General features: G+C 44.3%; 1 protein-coding gene across 7 annotated transcripts in view; it reads right to left on the bottom strand.

Moving 5' to 3' along the window:
* Positions 1-20985, bottom strand: part of arid4b (AT-rich interaction domain 4B) — a 214190-nt gene that overhangs the window by 80361 nt on the left and 112844 nt on the right. For all 7 annotated transcript variants that reach the window (XM_036945928.1, XM_036945930.1, XM_036945933.1 and 4 more), the window contains 4 exons: positions 13614-13690; positions 10607-10749; positions 7372-7444; positions 2535-2629 (listed from right to left, as the gene is read on the bottom strand). In XM_036945928.1, coding sequence (XP_036801823.1) covers positions 2535-2629; positions 7372-7444; positions 10607-10749; positions 13614-13690 — 388 coding nt within the window. The remainder of the gene's footprint in view (positions 1-2534; positions 2630-7371; positions 7445-10606; positions 10750-13613; positions 13691-20985) is intronic.

The raw sequence follows: 20985 nt of genomic DNA, 5'->3' as shown, positions 1-20985 counted from the left end.
GGCTGGTGAAATCTAAATGGAACTACAGCACATCAATATATCACAGGGAACTACATCACATCAATACATCACAGGGAACTACATCACATCAATACATCACAGGGAACTACATCACATCAATACATCACAGGGAACTACATCACATCAATACATCACAGGGAACTACATCACATCAATACATCACAGGGAACTACATCACATCAATACATCACAGGGAACTAAATCACATCAATACATCACAGGGAACTACATCAAAACAATACATCACAGGGAACTACATCGCAGGGAACTACATCACAGGGAACTACAGCACATCAATATATCACAGGGAACTACATCACATCAATACATCACAGGGAACTACATCACATCAATACATCACAGGGAACTAAATCACATCAATACATCACAGGGAACTACATCACATCAATACATCACAGGGAACTAAATCACATCAATACATCACAGGGAACTACATCACAGGGAACTACATCACATCAATACATCACAGGGAACTACAGCACATCAATACATCACAGGGAACTACATCACATCAATACATCACAGGGAACTACATCACATCAATACATCACAGGGAACTACATCACATCAATACATCACAGGGAACTACATCACATCAATACATCACAGGGAACTACATCACATCAATACATCACAGGGAACTAAATCACATCAATACATCACAGGGAACTAAATCACATCAATACATCACATCAATACATCACAGGGAACTAAATCACATCAATACATCACAGGGAACTAAATCACATCAATACATCACAGGGAACTAAATCACATCAATACATCACAGGGAACTACATCACATCAATACATCACAGGGAACTACATCACAGGGAACTACATCACAGGGAACTACAGCACATCAATACATCACAGGGAACTACATCACATCAATACATCACAGGGAACTACATCACATCAATACATCACAGGGAACTACATCGCAGGGAACTACATCACAGGGAACTACATCACAGGGAACTACAGCACATCAATACATCACAGGGAACTACATCACATCAATACATCACAGGGAACTACATCGCAGGGAACTACAGCACATCAATACATCACAGGGAACTACATCACATCAATACATCACAGGGAACTACATCGCAGGGAACTACATCACAGGGAACTACAGCACATCAATACATCACAGGGAACTACATCACATCAATACATCACAGGGAACTACATCGCAGGGAACTACAGCACATCAATACATCACAGGGAACTACATCACATCAATACATCACAGGGAACTACATCGCAGGGAACTACAGAACATCAATACATCACAGGGAACTACATCACATCAATACATCACACGGAACTACATCGCAGGGAACTACAGCACATCAATACATCACAGGGAACTACATCACATCAATACATCACAGGGAACTACATCACATCAATACATCACAGGGAACTACATCACATCAATATATCACAGGGAACTACATCGCAGGGAACTACATCGCAGGGAACTACAGCACATCATTACATCACAGGGAACTACATCACATCAATACATCACAGGGAACTACAGCACATCAATACATCACAGGGAACTACATCACATCAATACATCACAGGGAACTACATCGCAGGGAACTACAGAACATCAATACATCACAGGGAACTACATCACATCAATACATCACACGGAACTACATCGCAGGGAACTACAGCACATCAATACATCACAGGGAACTACATCACATCAATACATCACAGGGAACTACATCACATCAATACATCACAGGGAACTACATCACATCAATATATCACAGGGAACTACATCGCAGGGAACTACATCGCAGGGAACTACAGCACATCATTACATCACAGGGAACTACATCACATCAATACATCACAGGGAACTACAGCACATCAATACATCACAGGGAACTACATCACATCAATACATCACAGGGAACTACATCGCAGGGAACTACAGAACATCAATACATCACAGGGAACTACATCACATCAATACATCACACGGAACTACATCGCAGGGAACTACAGCACATCAATACATCACAGGGAACTACATCACATCAATACATCACAGGGAACTACATCACATCAATACATCACAGGGAACTACATCACATCAATATATCACAGGGAACTACATCGCAGGGAACTACATCGCAGGGAACTACAGCACATCATTACATCACAGGGAACTACATCACATCAATACATCACAGGGAACTACAGCACATCAATACATCACAGGGAACTACATCACATCAATACATCACAGGGAACTACATCGCAGGGAACTACAGCACATCAATACATCACAGGGAACTACATCACATCAATACATCACAGGGAACTACATCACATCAATACATCACAGGGAACTACATCGCAGGGAACTACAGCACATCAATACATCACAGGGTCCAATTAGAAGTGAGGGTTAAGATGTGGAACACCAATGAACGTCATGATAAATGTGTGGTACTCACATCATGGAAGCCTCCCAGTTGGTGCACCAGTCTGTAGAGCTTAAAGAGGTCCAGGTTCCTGTAGCCCAGCACAGGCTTCTTGTTGATGGGGGTTCCTACAGGAGGATAAACACAACCTTAGTCCCTGAAAGCCCAGTATAGATTATCTCAGAAGTATTGCGCACGTTGTATTTGTGCTTCCCATTACTTTATTGTTTATAAACTCAGCAAAAAAAGAAACGTCCTCTCACTGTCAACTGCGTTTATTTTCAGCAAACTTAACATGTGTAAATATTTGTATGAACATAACAAGATTCAACAACTGAGACAAACTGAACAAGTTCCACAGGCATGTGACTAACAGAAATTGAATAATGTGTCCTTGAACAAAGGGGGGTCAAAATCAAAAGTAACAGTCAGTATCTGGTGTGGCCACCAGCTGCATTAAGTACGGCAGTGCATCTCCTCCTCATGGACTGCACCAGATTTGCCAGTTCTTGCTGTGAGATGTTACCCCACTCTTCCACCAAGGCACCTGCACGTTCCGGGACATTTCTGGGGGGAATGGCCCTAGCCCTCACCCTCCGATCCAACAGGGCCCAGACGTGCTCAATGGAATTGAGATCCGGGCTCTTCGCTGGCCATGGTAGAACACTGACATTCCTGTCTTGCAGGAATTCACGCACAGAACAAGCAGTATGGCTGGTGGCATTGTCATGCTGGAGGGTCATGTCAGGATGTTCCTGCAGGAAGGGTACCACATGAGGGAGGAGAATGTCTTCCCTGTAACGCACAGCGTTGAGATTGCCTGCAATGACAACAAGATTGCCTGCAATGACAACAGTCCGATGATGCTGTGACACACCGCCCTAGACCTTGACGGAACAGATCGATCCCGTTCCAGAGTACAGGCCTCGGTGTAACGCTCATTCCTTCGACGGTAAACACGAAACCGAATATCACCCCTGACAAAACCACCAGTTTTGGACCACTTTTTGCAGGTCATTTCTGGTCCAGCGACGGTGGGTTTGTGTACAAAGGCGACGTTGCCGGTGATGTCTGGTGAGGACCTGCCTTACAACAGGCCTACGAGCCCTCAGTCCAGCCTCTCTCAGCCTATTGCGGACAGTCTGAGCACTGATGGAGGGATTGTGCGTTCCTGGTGTAACTCGGGCAGTTGTTTGTTGCCATCCTGTACCTGTCCCGCAGGTGTGTTGTGTGTTGGGCATCTTTCTTTTGGTGTTTTTCAGAGTCAGTAGAATGACCTCTTCAGACCTCTTAAAATTCAGTGTTCCTCAAGGTTCCGTTTTAGGACCACTATTGTTTTCAATATATATTTTACCTCTTGGGGATGTCATTTGAAAACGTAATGTTAACTTCCACTGCTATGCAGATGACACACAGCTGTACATTTCAATGAAACATGGTGAAGCCCAAAAATTGCCCTCGCTAGAAGCATGTGTTTCAGACATAAGGAAGTGGATGGCTGCAAACTTTATACTTTTAAACTCGGACAAAACAGAGATGCTTGTTCTAGGTCCCAAGAAACAAAGAGATCTTCTGTTGAATCTGACAATTAATCTTAATGGTTGTACAGTCGTCTCAAATAAAACTGTGAAGGACCTCGGCGTTACTCTGGACCCTGATCTCTCTTTTGACGAACATTTCAAGACTGTTTCAAGGACAGCTGTTTTCCATCTACGTAACATTGCAAAAATCAGAAACTTTCTGTCCAAAAATGATGCAAAAAATTAATCCATGCTTTTGTCACTTCTAGGTTAGACTACTGCAATGCTCTACTTTCCGGCTACCCGGATAAAGCACTAAATAAACTTCAGTTAGTGCTAAATACGGCTGCTAGAATCCTGACTAGAACCGAAAAATGTGATCATATTACTCCAGTGCTAGCCTCCCAACACTAGCTTCCTGTTAAGGCAAAGGCTGATTTCAAGGTTTTACTGCTAATCTACAAAGCATTACATGGGCTTACCTATCTTTCCGATTTGGTCCTGCACGTACGCTACGGTCACAAGACGCAGGCCTCCTAATTGTCCCTAGAATTTCTAAGCAAACAGCTGGAGGCATGGCTTTCTCTTATAGAGCTCCATTTTTATGGAATGGTCTGCCTAACCATGAGAGAGACGCAGACTCGGTCTCAACCTTTAAGTCTTTACTGAAGACTCATCTCTTCAGTGGGTCATTTGATTGAGTGTAGTCTGGCCCAGGAGTGGGAAGGTGAACGGAAAGGCTCTGGAGCAACGAACCGCCCTTGCTGTCTCTGCCTCGCCGGTTCCCCTTTTTCCACTGGGATTCTCTGCCTCTAACCCTATTACAGGGGCTGAGTCACTGGCTTACTAGGGCTCTTCCATGCCGTCCCCAGGAGGGGTGCGTCACTTGTGTGGCTTGAGTCTCTGACGTGATCTTCCTGTCCGGGTTGGCGCCCCCCTCGGGTTTGTGCCATGGCGGAGATCTTTGTGGGCTATAATCAGCCATGTCTCAGTGTAGTAAATTGGTGGTTGAAGATATCCCTCTAGTGGTGTGGGGGCTGTGCTTTGGCAAAGTGGGTGGGGTTATATCCTTCCTGTTTGGCCCTGTCTGGGGGTGTCCTCGGATGGGGCCACAGTGTCTCCTTGACCCCTCCTGTCTCAGCCTCCAGTATTTATGCTGCAGTAGTTTATGTGTCGGGGGGATATGGTCAGTCTGTTATATCTGGAGTATTTCTCCCGTCTTATCCGGTGTCCTGTGTAAAAGTATGCTCTCTCAAATTCTCTTTCTTTCTCTCTCTCGGAGGACCTGAGCCCTAGGACCATGCCTGAGCCCAAGGATCATGACTACCTGGCATGATGACTCCTTACTGTCCCCATTCCACCTGGCCGTGCTGCTGCTCCAGTTTCAACTGTTCTGCCTGCGGCTTTGGAACCCTGACCTGTTCACCGGACGTGCTACCTGTCCCAGACCTGCTGTTTTCTAGAGACAGCAGGAGTGGTAGAGATACTTTTAATGATCGGCTATGAAAAGCCAACTGACATTTACTCCTGAGGTGCTGACTTGCTGCACCCTCGACAACTACTGGGATTATTATTATTGGACCATGGTCATTTATGAACATTTGAACATCTTGGTCATGTTCTGTTATAATCTCCACCCGGCACAGCCAGAAGAGGACTGGCCACCCCTCATAGCCTGGCTCCTCTCTAGGTCTCTTCTTAGGTTTTGGCCTTTCTAGAGAGTTTTTCCTATTCACCGTGCTTCTACACCTGCATTGCTTGCTGTTTGGGGTTTTAGGCTGGGTTTCTGTACAGCACTTTGAGATAACAGCTGATGTAAGAAGGACTATATAAATACATTTGATTTGATTTAAACATGGGATTCCCTATTGGCCCTGGTCAAAAGTAGTGCACTACCTATGGGATTCCCTATTGGCCCTGGTCAAAAGTAGTGTACTACCTATGGGATTCCCTATTGGCACTGGTCAAAAGTAGTGCACTACCTATGGGATTCCCTATTGGCCCTGGTCAAAAGTAGTGCACTATATAGGAAATAGGGTGCCATTTGGAACGCACAGTAAGATTATATTTGAGATTCTTCAAAGTAGCCACCCTCTGCCTTGATGACAGCTTTGTACACTCTTGGCATTCTCTCAACCAGCTTCACCTGGAATGCTTTTCCATCAGTCTCTAGAGGGGTAGTAGAGCAGAGATCAGCCAGAATAATCCTTGTGTTTCTTGGCCCAGGCAAGTCTCTTCTTACTGCTGTCTTTTAGTAGTGGTTTCGTTGCAGCAATTCGACCAAGATTCACACAGTCTCCTCTGAACAGTTGATGTTGAGATGTGTCTGTTACTTGAACTCTGTGAAGCATTTATTTGGGTTGCAATTTCTGAGGCTGGTAACTCTAATGAACTTATCCTCTGCAGCAGAGGTAACTCTGGGTCTTCCTTTCCTGTGGTGGTCCTCATGAGAGCCAGTTAACTCTCTAATGAACTTCTCCTCTGCAGCAGAGGTAACTCTGGGTCTTGCATTCCTGTAGTGGTCCTCATGAGAGCCAGTTTCATCATAGTGCTTGATGGTTTTTGCCGACTGCAAGTGAAGAAACTTTCAAAGTTCTTGACATTTTCCGGATTGACTGACCTTCATGTCTTAAAGTAATCATGGACTGTCGTTTCTCTTTGCTTTTTTGAGCTGTTCTTTCTTTGGCGTTTGAGCCAAAGAAATTCCACAAATTAACGTTTAACAAGGCACACCTGTTAATTCAAATGCATTCCAGGTAACTACCTCATGAAGCTGGTTGAGAGAATGCCAAGAGTGTGCAAAGCTGTCATCAATGTAAAGGGTGGCTACTTTGAAGAATCTCAAATATAAAATATATTTGGATTTGTTTTACACTTGTTTGGTTACTACATGATGTGTTATTTAATAGTGTTGATATCTTCACTATTATTCTACAATGTAGAAAAAAGTAAAAATAAAGAAATATCCTGGAATGAGAAGGTGTGTCCGAACTTTTGACTGGTACTGTATATAATTTTTTAGGTGTAAAATATTATTTATATTGCATTGTACAGGGCACATTTTGGAAAAGAGACCATAGCCTCAATGTCTTCCTGATAGAATACAGATTCCATCAAATCATCCAGTAACTGTCGGGCAGAGGAGGCTGGTGGGGGGAGCTATAGGAGGACAAGCTCATTGTAATGGCTGGGATGGAACGGTTATTATTTGTTTGCTATGTTTTCAGTTCCATTGATTCCATTCCAGCCCATCTTCCTATCACTCCTCAAACCAGCCTGCTCTGCTGTCAGGTGCAGGGTGGGTACATTAAGTTAATGGGTTGAAATGTTTCATTCTATAAACCGCAGACCTCTGTCCTCCATGAACTTGTACAGCTGCTGCAGGAAGTTGTCTCTCTCCTCGGGGAACGGCTCCACTTCCTCCTGCACACAGGAACAGGAAATAACAATAAAGAGCTCAGCTTTGCTCCTCCCACTGAGAAAGATGTGTCATTATCCTGGACAATGTTTATACTATTTGACCGATTTATAGTTCTTTCTATATCATTTATCTACAGCGCGGAACGAATGGGTCCTAGAATTTAACCTTGGGGGAGCCCTTTTCTCGTAAACTGTCCAAACTGATTTTATGCCCTTCTGTGCCAACTTATCGCCTAAACTCAAAGGACACATCTCTCTAATGGCCTAAACTCACTAAAGGACACATCTCTCCAATGGCTTAAACTCACTAAAGGACACATCTCTCTAATGGCTTAAACTCACTAAAGGACACATCTCTCCAATGGCTTAAACTCACTAAAGGACATCTCTCTAATGGCTTAAACTCACTAAAGGACACATCTCTCCAATGGCTTAAACTCACATCTCTCCAATGGCTTAAACTCACATCTCTCCAATGGCTTAAACTCACATCTCTCCAGTGACCTAAACTCACTAAAGGACACATCTCTCCAATGGCTTAAACTCACTAAAGGACACATCTCTCCAATGGCTTAAACTCACTAAAGGACACATCTCTCTAATGGCTTAAACTCACTAAAGGACACATCTCTCTAATGGCTTAAACTCACTAAAGGACACATCTCTCCAATGGCTTAAACTCACTAAAGGACACATCTCTCCAATGGCCTAAACTAACTAAAGGACACATCTCTCCAATGGCTTAAACTCACTAAAGGACACATCTCTCTAATGGCTTAAACTCACTAAAGGACACATCTCTCTAATGGCTTAAACTCAATAAAGGACACATCTCTCCAATGGCTTAAACTCAAAGGACACATCTCTCCAATGGCTTAAACTCACATCTCTCCAATGGCTTAAACTCACATCTCTCCAATGGCTTAAACTCACTAAAGGACACATCTCTCTAATGGCTTAAAATCAAAGGACACATCTCTCCAATGGCTTAAACTCATTAAAGGACACATCTCTCCAATGGCTTAAACTCACTAAAGGACACATCTCTCCAATGGCTTAAACTCAAAGGACACATCTCTCTAATGGCTTAAACTCACTAAAGGACACATCTCTCCAATGGCTTAAACTCACTAAAGGACACATCTTTCTAATGGCTTAAACTCACTAAAGGACACATCTCTCTAATGGCTTAAACTCACTAAAGGACACATCTCTCCAGTGGCTTAAACTCACTAAAGGACACATCTCTCCAATGGCCTAAACTCACTAAAGGACACATCTCTCTAATGGCTTAAACTCACTAAAGGACACATCTCTCCAATGGCCTAAACTCACTAAAGGACACATCTCTCTAATGTCTTAAACTCACTAAAGGACACATCTCTCCAATGGCTTAAACTCACTAAAGGACACATCTCTCCAATGGCTTAAACTCAAAGGACACATCTCTCTAACGGCTTAAACTCACTAAAGGACACATCTCTCCAATGGCTTAAACTCACTAAAGGACACATCTCTCTAATGGCTTAAACTCAAAGGACACATCTCTCTAATGGCTTAAACTCACTAAAGGACACATCTCTCCAATGGCTTAAACTCACTAAAGGACACATCTCTCGAATGGCTTAAACTCACTAAAGGACACATCTCTCTAATGGCTTAAACTCACTAAAGGACACATCTCTCCAATGGCCTAAACTCACTAAAGGACACATTTCTCCAATGGCCTAAACTCACTAAAGGACACATCTCTCCAATGGCCTAAACTCACTAAAGGACACATCTCTCCAATGGCTTAAACTCACTAAAGGACACATCTCTCTAATGGCTTAAACTCACTAAAGGACACATCTCTCTAATGGCTTAAACTCACTAAAGGACACATCTCTCCAATGGCTTAAACTCACTAAAGGACACATCTCTCTAATGGCTTAAACTCACTAAAGGACACATCTCTCTAATGGCTTAAACTCACTAAAGCAGACACATCTCTCTAATGGCTTAAACTCACTAAAGGACACATCTCTCCAATGGCTTAAACTCACTAAAGGACACATCTCTCTAATGGCTTAAACTCACTAAAGGACACATCTCTCCAATGGCTTAAACTCACTAAAGGACACAGCTCTCCAATGGCTTAAACTCACTAAAGGACACATCTCTCTAATGGCTTAAACTCACTAAAGGACACATCTCTCTAATGGCTTAAACTCACTAAAGCAGACACATCTCTCTAATGGCTTAAACTCACTAAAGGACACATCTCTCCAATGGCTTAAACTCACTAAAGGACACATCTCTCTAATGGCTTAAACTCACTAAAGGACACATCTCTCCAATGGCTTAAACTCACTAAAGGACACAGCTCTCCAATGGCTTAAACTCACTAAAGGACACATCTCTCTAATGGCTTAAACTCACTAAAGGACACATCTCTCCAATGGCTTAAACTCACTAAAGGACACATCTCTCCAATGGCCTAAACTCACTAAAGGACACATCTCTCCAATGGCCTAAACTCACTAAAGGACACATCTCTCCAATGGCCTAAACTCACTAAAGGACACATCTCTCCAATGGCCTAATCTCACTAAAGGACACATCTCTCCAATGGCCTAATCTCACTAAAGGACACATCTCTCTAATGTGTTATCTCACTAAAGGACACATCTCTCTAATGTGTTATCTCACTAAGGGTGAGCGTGCGAGGCATTATTTGATTATTTTAGAATGCATTGTTTTGAATTATAATGACCCAACCCAAGCCGGGCGGGGGGGGGGGGGGGGGGTCGTCCACAATAACGCCTCGCTCAATTTGAAGGTCTCTATTTTAGCGTATTGTCGCTGGTGCTGTAGTCACACAAAACAACAGACATGTCATTATTCACTCTTTTCTTGCTCACTTGAATTGAAAAAGAGGTAGCTAACGGTTGAGGATTTACTGTACATGCTAAATCAGACAGGCTCATTCACTTAAGGAAACAACCTCGCTTTCAGCAAAGATGACTGGACACATGGACTATCCTTCTAGCATACAGATACAGTCACTGCTCTGCCTGTCCCTTCCACCCTCCTCGCTCTGTTTGCTCCGCTCACCCCCCCCCCCCCCCCCCGGTGAGTTTCTCGCTTCACTCAGCAGCCAGCAGGTTGATGTGACATGATTACCTCATCCTCCTCTTCGCTGGCCTCTTCCTCCTGCTCTCCCTCCTCCTCATCTTCCTCACTTGTGGAACTCTCGTCTTTCACCTCAGTCCTCCAGGAGCCGGGCACCACCGCCTGATGCACAAACTCCACAGCCGCATCCAGCACTGACACACACGCAGACACACACAGACACACACAACAATTGCAATGCATTCCAGGTGATGACCTCATGAAGCTGGTTGAGAGGATGCCAAGAGTGCAAAGCTGTCAGGGCAAAGTGTGTCTACTTTGAAAAATCAAAAACTAAAATATAAATATATATAAATACACTTTTGACTGGTACTGTATACTGAACAAAAATACAAACGGAACATGTAAAGTGTTGGTCGCATGTTTCATGAGCTGAAATAAAAGATCCCCAAAATGTGTTAAGTGAGCATGCAATTGTCATGTTGACTGCAGAGGACAAACAGACAGAGAGAGAGAGAGAGAGAGAGAGAGAGAGAGCGAGAGAGAGAGAGAGAGAGAGAGTAGAGAGAGAGAGAGAGAGAGAGTAGAGAGAGAGTAGAGAGAGAGTAGAGAGAGAGTAGAGAGAGTAGAGAGAGAGAGAAGAGAGAGAGAGAGAGTAGAGAGAGAGTAGAGAGAGAGTAGAGAGAGTAGAGAGAGAGAGAAGAGAGAGAGAGAGAGAGAGAGAGTAGAGAGAGAGTAGAGAGAGAGTAGAGAGAGAGTAGAGAGAGAGAGTAGAGAGAGAGAGAGAGAGAGTAGAGAGAGAGAGAGAGAGAGTAGAGAGAGAGAGAGAGAAGAGAGAGAGAGAGAGAGTAGAGAGAGAGAGTTCCTGGCAGCAGGAACCTTTTCAAACAGAACTCGATTCTGAGGTGGCAGCAGACACCTTGCCCCCAGCGGAGCACAGAACATGGATTGTATATTTCTTCCTCCCGGCTCTCTCTGCCAGGTCTGAGAGAAGTGACATAAGATCATGCCCTATATTCACAAAGGCTGAATTTATTCAGGCAGCCCAATTATTAGCAAAAGATCTGATCTCATTGACCAAAAGACAAATTAGTGGCAAAAGATCAGAATTGGATTGTGTAAATGTGTAAATGTAGCCAAAGCATCTCAGTGCTGATCTCCAATCAGTTTGGTCTTTTAGATAATGAACTAGATGACATGGACAGGAAGTGGGAGATTTGAACAATGAATGTGGATTATCAGTCCTACTCTGACCCTGTGAACACCAACCTTATAATAATACAACATATCATGGTAAAAGCCATTTAACTGATGCTTCTTTCCAAAGCCAGTTATAGTCATGCATGCATACATTTTACATACAGTGCCTTGCGAAAGTATTCGGCCCCCTTGAACTTTGCGACCTTTTGCCACATTTCAGGCTTCAAACATAAAGATATAAAAGTGTATTTTTTTGTGAAGAATCAACAACAAGTGGGACACAATCATGAAGTGGAACGACCTTTATTGAATTTCAAACTTTTTTAACAAATCAAAAACTGAAAAATTGGGCGTGCAAAATTATTCAGCCCCCTTAAGTTAATACTTTGTAGCGCCACCTTTTGCTGCGATTACAGCTGTAAGTCGCTTGGGGTATGTCTCTATCAGTTTTGAACATCGAGAGACTGACATTTTTTCCCATTCCTCCTTGCAAAACAGCTCGAGCTCAGTGAGGTTGGATGGAGAGCATTTGTGAACAGCAGTTTTCAGTTCTTTCCACAGATTCTCGATTGGATTCAGGTCTGGACTTTGACTTGGCCATTCTAACACCTGGATATGTTTATTTTTGAACCATTCCATTGTAGATTTTGCTTTATGTTTTGGATCATTGTCTTGTTGGAAGACAAATCTCCGTCCCAGTCTCAGGTCTTTTGCAGACTCCATCAGGTTTTCTTCCAGAATGGTCCTGTATTTGGCTCCATCCATCTTCCCATCAATTTTAACCATCTTCCCTGTCCCTGCTGAAGAAAAGCAGGCCCAAACCATGATGCTGCCACCACCATGTTTGACAGTGGGGATGGTGTGTTCAGCTGTGTTGCTTTTACGCCAAACATAACGTTTTGCATTGTTGCCAAAAAGTTCAATTTTGGTTTCATCTGACCAGAGCACCTTCTTCTACATGTTTGGTGTCTCCCAGGTGGCTTGTGGCAAACTTTAAATTACACTTTTTATGGATATCTTTAAGAAATGGCTTTCTTCTTGCCACTCTTCCATAAAGGCCAGATTTGTGCAATATACGACTGATTGTTGTCCTATGGACAGAGTCTCCCACCTCAGCTGTAGATCTCTGCAGTTCATCCAGAGTGATCATGGGCCCCTTGGCTGCATCTCTGATCAGTCTTCTCCTTGTATAAGCTGAAAGTTTAGAGGGACGGCCAGGTCTTGGTAGATTTGCAGTGGTCTGATACTCCTTCCATTTCAATATTATCGCTTGCACAGTGCTCCTTGGGATGTTTAAAGCTTGGGAAATCTTTTTGTATCCAAATCCGGCTTTAAACTTCTTCACAACAGTATCTCGGACCTGCCTGGTGTGTTCCTTGTTCTTCATGATGCTCTCTGCGCTTTTAACGGACCTCTGAGACTATCACAGTGCAGGTGCATTTATACGGAGACTTGATTACACACAGGTGGATTGTATTTATCATCATTAGTCATTTAGGTCAACATTGGATCATTCAGAGATCCTCACTGAACTTCTGGAGAGAGTTTGCTGCACTGAAAGTAAAGGGGCTGAATAATTTTGCACGCCCAATTTTTCAGTTTTTGATTTGTTAAAAAAGTCCTTCCTCTTCCCTCCTCCTCCTTCCTACTCCTCCTCTCTCCCCTCCCCTCCATCCTCCTCCCTCCTCTTCCATCCTCCTCCTTCCTCCTCCCTCCTCTTCCTCCCTCCTCCTCCTCTCTCTCCTTCTCCTCCGTCCTCCCTCCCCTCCCTCCTCCTCCTTCTCCCTCCTCGTCCTCCCTCTCCTTCTCCTCCCTCCCCTCCCCTCTCCTCCCTCCTCTGTGCAAAGTGTTAACTCACCTGGCTTGAGCCCTGCGTCAGCTTTAGGAGGAGAGTCTATGTCCATCACCGTTACGTCCTTCCTCAGCACTGTGTTGCTGAAACAAAGACACACAAACCCCCATCAGTATCCACACAAACCCCCATCAGTATCCACACAAACCCCCATCAGTATTCACACAAACCCCCATCAGTATCCACACAAACCCCCATCAGTATCCACACAAACCCCCATCAGTATCCACACAAACCCCCATCAGTATCCACACAAACCCCATCAGTATTCACACAAACCCCCATCAGTATCCACACAAACCCCCTCAGTATCCACACAAACCCCCATCAGTATCCACACAAACCCCCATCAGTATTCACACAAACCCCCATCAGTATCCACACAAACCCCCATCAGTATCCACAAAAACAAACATCAGTATCCACACAAACCCCCATCAGTATCCACACAAACCCCCATCAGTATTCACACAAACCCCCATCAGTATCCACACAAACCCCCTCAGTATCCACACAAACCCCCATCAGTATCCACACAAACCCCCATCAGTATCGACAAAACCCCCCATCAGTATCCACACAAACCCTACTCAGTATCCACATAAACCTCCATCAGTATTGACAAAAACCCTCCTCAGTATCCACACAAACCCCCATCAGTATCCACACAAACCCCCATCAGTATCCACACAAACCCCCATCAGTATCCACATAAACCTCCATCAGTATTGACAAAAACCCTCCTCAGTATCCACACAAACCCCCATCAGTATCCACACAAACCCCCATCAGTATCCACACAAACCCCAATCAGTATCCACACAAACCCCTATCAGTATCCACACAAACCCCTATCAGTATCCACACAAACCCCCATCAGTATCCACACAAACCCCTATCAGTATCCACGCACTAAAAGTGTGAAATGTAACTGTTCGCCCAGTGACTCCTCTCTCTCTGTTCTTAACCTGATGCTGCAGCACCAGTGACTCCTCTCTCTCTGTCTCTCTCTCCCTCTCTCTGTCTCTCTCTCCCTCTCTCTGTCTCTCTCTCTCTCTCTCTCTGTCTCTCTCTCTCTCTCTCTCTCTCTCTCTCTCTCTCTCTCCCTCTCTCTCTCTCCCTCTCTCTGTCTCTCTCCCTCTCTCTCTCTCCCTCTCTGTCTCTCTCTCTTTCCCACTCTCTCCACTCTCTCTCTCTCTCCCTACTCTCTGTCTCTCTCTCTCTCTCTCTGTCTCTCTCTCTCTCTCCCTACTCTCTGTCTCTCTCTCCCTCTCTCTTTCCCACTCTCTCCACTCTCTCTCTCTCTCTCCCTACTCTCTGTCTCTCTCTCCCTCTCTCTTTCCCACTCTCTCCACTCTCTCTCTCTCTCTCTGTCTCTCTCTTTCCCACTCTCTCCACTCTCTCTCTCTCTGTCTCTCTCAATTCAATTCAATTCAATTCAATTCAATTCCATTCAAGGGCTTTATTGGCATGGGAAACATCTGTTAACATTGCCAAAGCAAGTGAGGTAGATAATATATAAAGTGAATATATAAAGTGAAAAACAATCAAAATTAACAGTAAACATTACACATACAGAAGTTTCAAAACAATAAAGACATTACAAATGTCATATTATATATATATACAGTGTTTTAACAATGTACAAATGGTTAAAGGACACAAGATAAAATAAATAGGCATAAATATGGGTTGTATTTACAATGGTGTTTGTTCTTCACTGGTTGCCCTTTTCTCGTGGCAACAGGTCACAAATCTTGCTGCTGTGATGGAACACTGTGGTATTTCTCCCAGTAGATATGGGAGTTTATCAAAATTGAATTTGTTTTCTAATTCTTTGTGGATCTGTGTAATCTGAGGGAAATATGTCTCTCTAATATGGTCATACATTGGGCAGGAGGTTAGGAAGTGCAGCTCAGTTTCCACCTCATTTTGTGGGCAGTGTGCACATAGCCTGTCTTCTCTTGAGAGCCATGTCTGCCTACGGCGGCCTTTCTCAATAGCAAGGCTATGCTCACTGAGTCTGTACATAGTCAAAGCTTTCCTTAATTTTGAGTCAGTCACAGTGGTCAGGTATTCTGCCACTGTGTACTCTCTGTGTAGGGCTGAATAGCATTCTAGTTTGCTCTGTTTTTTTGTTAATTCTTTCCAATGTGTCAAGTAATTATCTTTTTGTTTTCTCATGATTTGGTTGGGTCTAATTGTGCTGTTGTCCTGGGGCTCTGTGGGGTGTGTTTGTGTTTGTGAACAGAGCCCCAGGACCAGCTTGCTTAGGGGACTCTTCTCCAGGTTCATCTCTCTGTAGGTGTTGGCTTTGTTATGAAAGGTTTGGGAATCGCTTCCTTTTAGGTGGTTATAGAATTTAACTGCTCTTTTCTGGATTTTGATAATTAGTGGGTATCGGCCTAATTCTGCTCTGCATGCATTATTTGGTGTTCTACGTTGTACACGGAGGATGTTTTTGCAGAATTCTGCGTGCAGAGTCTCAATTTGGTGTTTGTCCCATTTTGTGAAGTCTTGGTTGGTGAGAGGACCCCAGACCTCACAACCATAAAGGGCAATGGGCTCTATGACTGATTCAAGTATGTTTAGCCAAATCCTAATTGGTATGTTGAAATGTATGTTCCTTTTGATGGCATAGAATGCCCTTCTTGCCTTGTCTCTCAGATCGTTCACAGCTTTGTGGAAGTTACCTGTGGCGCTGATGTTTAGGCCAAGGTATGTATAGTTTTTTGTGTGCTCTAGGGCAACAGTGTCTAGATGGAATTTGTATTTGTGGTCCTGGTGACTGGACCTTTTTTGGAACACCATTATTTTGGTCTTACTGAGATGTACTGTCAGGGCCCAGGTCTGACAGAATCTGTGCATAAGATCTAGGTGCTGCTGGAGGCCCTCCTTGGTTGGTGACAGAAGCACCAGATCATCAGCAAACAGTAGACATTTGACTTCGTATTCTAGCAGGGGTAGGCCGGGTGCTGCAGACTTTTCTAGTGCCAGCGCCAATTCATTGATATATATGTTGAAGAGGGTGGGGCTTAAGCTGCATCCCTGTCTCACCCCACGACCCTGTGTGAAGAAATGTGTGTGTTTTTTGACAGTTTTAACCGCACACTTGTTGTTTGTGTACATGGATTTTAAAATGTCGTATGTTTGTTTGTTCTCTCTCTCTCTCTCTCTCTCTCTCTCTCTTTACCCTGATGCAGCAGCACCTGTGACTCCTCTCTCTCTCTAAAGTGGCATTAGTTAAAGTGGCATTAGTTAGAGTGGCATTGTTTAAAGTGACTAGAGATCCATTTATGAAAGTGTCCAGTGATTGGGTCTCAATGTGGGCAGCAGCCTCTCTGAGTTAGTAATTGCTGTTTAACAGTCTGATGGCCTTGAGATAGAAGCTGTTTTTCAGTCTCTCTGGCCCAGCTTTGATGCACCTGTACCGACTTCGCCTTCTGGATGATAGCGGGATGAACAGGCAGTGGCTCGGTTGGTTGTTGTCCTTGATGATCTTTTTGGACTTCCTGTGACATCGGCTGTAGGTGTCCTGAAGGGCAGGTAGTTTGCCCCCGGTGATGCGTAGTGCAGACCTCACTACCCTCTGGAGAGCCTTACGGTTGAGGGTGGTGCAGTTGCCGTACCAGGCGGTGATACAGCCCTTCAGGATGCTCTCAATTGTGCATCTGTAAAAGTTTGTCAGTGTTTTGGGTGACAAGCCAAATTCTTCAACCTCCTGAGGTTGAAGAGGCTCTGCTGTGTCTTCTTTACCATGCCGGACTGTGTGGGTGGACCAATTCCGTTTGTACGTGATGTGTACGAGGAACTTTCCACCTACTGTCCCTTCGATGTGGATGGGGGCTGTTCCCTCTGCTGTTTACTGAAGTCCACGATCATCTCCTTTGTTTTGTTGACGGTGAGTGAGAGGTTGTTTTCCTGACACCAGTGCCCTTCTCCCTGTAGGCTGTACAGGAGGGGGCTGAGCACACACTCTTGTGGGGCCCCAGTCTTGAGGGTCAGCGAAGTGGAGATGTTGTGTCCTACCTTCCCCACCTGGGGGCGGCCCGTCAGAAAGTCCAGGACCCAATTGCACAGGGCGGGGTTGAGACCCAGGGCCTCCAGCTTGATGATGAGCTTGGAGGGCGTTGGATGCTGAGCTGTAGTCAATGAGCCAGCCACGGAGAAGGAAGGGGGAGGCACAGTCCTTGTTAGCGGGCCGCGACGTGGCTGGGTTTCCCTTTGTAGTCCATGGTTGCCTGTAGACCCAGCCACATACGTCTCGTGTCTGAGCCGTTGAACTGCGACTCTACTTTGTCTCTATACTGACATTTTGCTTGTTTGATTGCCTTGCGGAGAGAATGACTACACTGTTTGTATTTGGCCATATTCCCAGTCACCTTTCCATGGTTAAATGCAGTGGTTCATGCTTTCAATTTTGCGCGAATGCCGCCATCCAACAATGGTTTCTGGTTAGGGTAAGTTTTAATAGTTACAGTGTGTCACTGAGTCAGCGTATAGGTTGATGTTGTTCTCTGAGGCTGGCCGGAACATATTCCAGTCCGCGTGATCAAAACAATCTTGAAACGTGGCTTCCGATTGGTCAGACCAACATTGACTGGTTCTCGTCACTGGTACATCCTGTTTGAGTTTCTGCCTATAAGACGGTCGGAGCAAGATGGCGTCGTGGTCGGATTTGCCGAAGGGAGGGCGAGGCAGGGTTTTGTATGCATCGCAGAAGTTAGAGTAGCAGTGGTCGAGTGTATTACCCCCGCGCGAAGTGCAATCAATATGCTGATAGAATTTAGGTGGCCTTGTTCTCAAATTGGCTTTGTTAAAATCTCCAGCTACAATAAATACAGCCTCAGGATGTATGGTTTCCAGTTTGCATACAGTCCAGTGAAGTTCCTTGATGGCCGTCTTGGTGTTTGCTTGAGGGGGAATGTACACAGCTGTGACTAAAACAGATGAGAATTCCCTTGGTAGGTAAAATGACTGGCATTTGATTGTAAGGAATTCTAGGTCAGGTGAGCAGAAGGACTTGAGTTCCTGTATGTTGTTATGATTACACCATGAGTCGTTAATCATGAAGCATACACCGCTGCCCTTCCTCTTCCCAGAGAGGTGTTTATCTCTGTCGGCGCGATGCATGGAGAAGACCGGTGGCTGTACCGATTCCGACAACATATCCCAAGAGAGCCATGTTCCCGTGAAGCAGAGATTGTTAGTATACTCGGGAGCGTTGGGCAATGTGCACGTCTACAGAGCCTGACCAGGTGGCCGCTTCGTCTGCCCCTTCTGCGGCGCCGTTGTGTTGGGTATACTACTGGAATTAGACCCATTGTCCTTGGGTGGTGGTCCAAACAGAGGATCCTGGTCATATTCCTGCTCGTAATGTTGGTAAGTTGACGTTGCTCTTATATCCAATAGTTCTTCCCGGCTGTATGTAATAACACTTAAGATTTCTTGGGGTAACAATGTAAGAAATAATACATATAAAAACAAAATACTGCATAGTTTCCTAAGGAGTAGAAGCGAGGCGACCCTCTCTTTGTCGACGCCATCTTGCGCAAAAAGGATATTAGCTGAAACAGATTGTTCTGTTAACTCCACTGATACAGATGACGTAGCTAATTGATAACTTTTTCATTTTCTGCGCATCTGTAATGTATTATAATAGCACAAACAATATTGATGGTCAACTCAAGGGAACTAGTCCCTGAACTACTAACCCTAACCCTAAAACTTCTCAAACACAACCAATACAACTCTAAACAGGGCTGTGCAGCCGCTTGTAGATATTCATACGAAAATATATTATCTTGTCTGAAAACAGTCATCCACAGACAGTCATCCACAGGCAGTCATCCACAGGCAGTCATCCACAGACAGTCATCAATAGACAGTCATCCACAGACAGTCATCCACAGGCAGTCATCAATAGACAGTCATCCACAGGCAGTCATCAATAGACAGTCATCCACAGGCAGTCATCCACAGGCAGTCATCAATAGACAGTCATCCACAGACAGTCATCAATAGACAGTCATCCACAGGCAGTCATCAATAGACAGTCATCCACAGGCAGTCATCAATAGACAGTCATCAATAGACTGTCATCCACAGACAGTCATCCACAGACAGTCATCCACAGACAGTCATCAATAGACAGTAGCAACCCAAATCTGTCCCAGTTTATATTACACAGAGTAACCTAGCAACCCAAATCTGTCCCAGTTTCTATTGCACAGAGGATTCTGGAAACTCAAATATCCCAGTTTCTATTACACAGAGAAACCAAGCAACCCAAATATGTCCCAGTTTCTTTTACACTTAGGAACCTGCCAACCCAAATCTGTCCCAGTTAATTTTACACAGAGGAACCTGGCAACCCCAAATTTGTCCCAGTATCTATTACACAGAGTAACCTAGCAACCCCAAATCTGTCCCAGTATCTATTACACAGATTAACCTAGCAACCCAAATATGTCCCAGTATCTATTACACAGAGTAACCTAGCAACCCCAAATCTGTCCCAGTTTATATTACACAGAGTAACCTAGCAACCCAAATCTGTCCCAGTTTCTATTACACAGAGTAACCTAGAAACCCAAATCTGTCCCAGTTACTTTTACACAGAGGAACCTGGCAACCCAAATCTGTCCCAGTTAATTTTACACAGAGGAACCTGGCAACCCCAAATCTGTCCCAGTTTATATTACACAGAGTAACCTAGCAACCCAAACCTGTCCCAGTTTCTATTACACAGAGTAACCTAGAAACCCAAATCTGTCCCAGTTAATTTTACACAGAGGAACCTGGCAACCCCAAATTTGTCCCAGTATCGATTACACAGAGTAACCAAGCAACCCAAATTTGTCCCAGTTTCTATTACACAGAGGAACCTGGCAACCCAAATCTGTCCCAGTTACTTTTACACAGAGTAACCTGGCAACCCCAAATCTGTCCCAGTATCTATTATACAGAGTAACCTAGCAACCCAAATCTGTCCCAGTATCTATTACACAGAGTAACCTAGCAACCCAGAGTAACCTAGCAACCCAAAATATGTCCCAGTTTATATTACACAGAGTAACCTGGCAACCCAAATCTGTCCTAGTTATTTTTACACAGAGGAACCTGGCAACCCAAATCTGTCCCAGTTACTTTTACACAGAGGAACCTGGCAACCCACATCTGTCCCAGTTACTTTTACACAGAGGAACCTGGCAACCCAAATCTGTCCCAGTTACTTTTACACAGAGGAACCTGGCAACCCAAATCGATGAGACAAGATAGTAGCTACTAACAATTGGATACCATGAAATTGGGGAGAAAAAGGGGTAAAATTAAAAACAAAAATAAATAAAAAATAAAAAGTAAACCTATGACCAGA

Source organism: Oncorhynchus mykiss, chromosome 16 (genome assembly GCF_013265735.2).
Source record: "Oncorhynchus mykiss isolate Arlee chromosome 16, USDA_OmykA_1.1, whole genome shotgun sequence".
Lineage (NCBI taxonomy): Eukaryota > Metazoa > Chordata > Actinopteri > Salmoniformes > Salmonidae > Oncorhynchus > Oncorhynchus mykiss.
The sequence above is the reverse complement of the archived record's forward strand: the minus strand, read 5'-3'. Positions and strand labels throughout refer to the sequence as shown.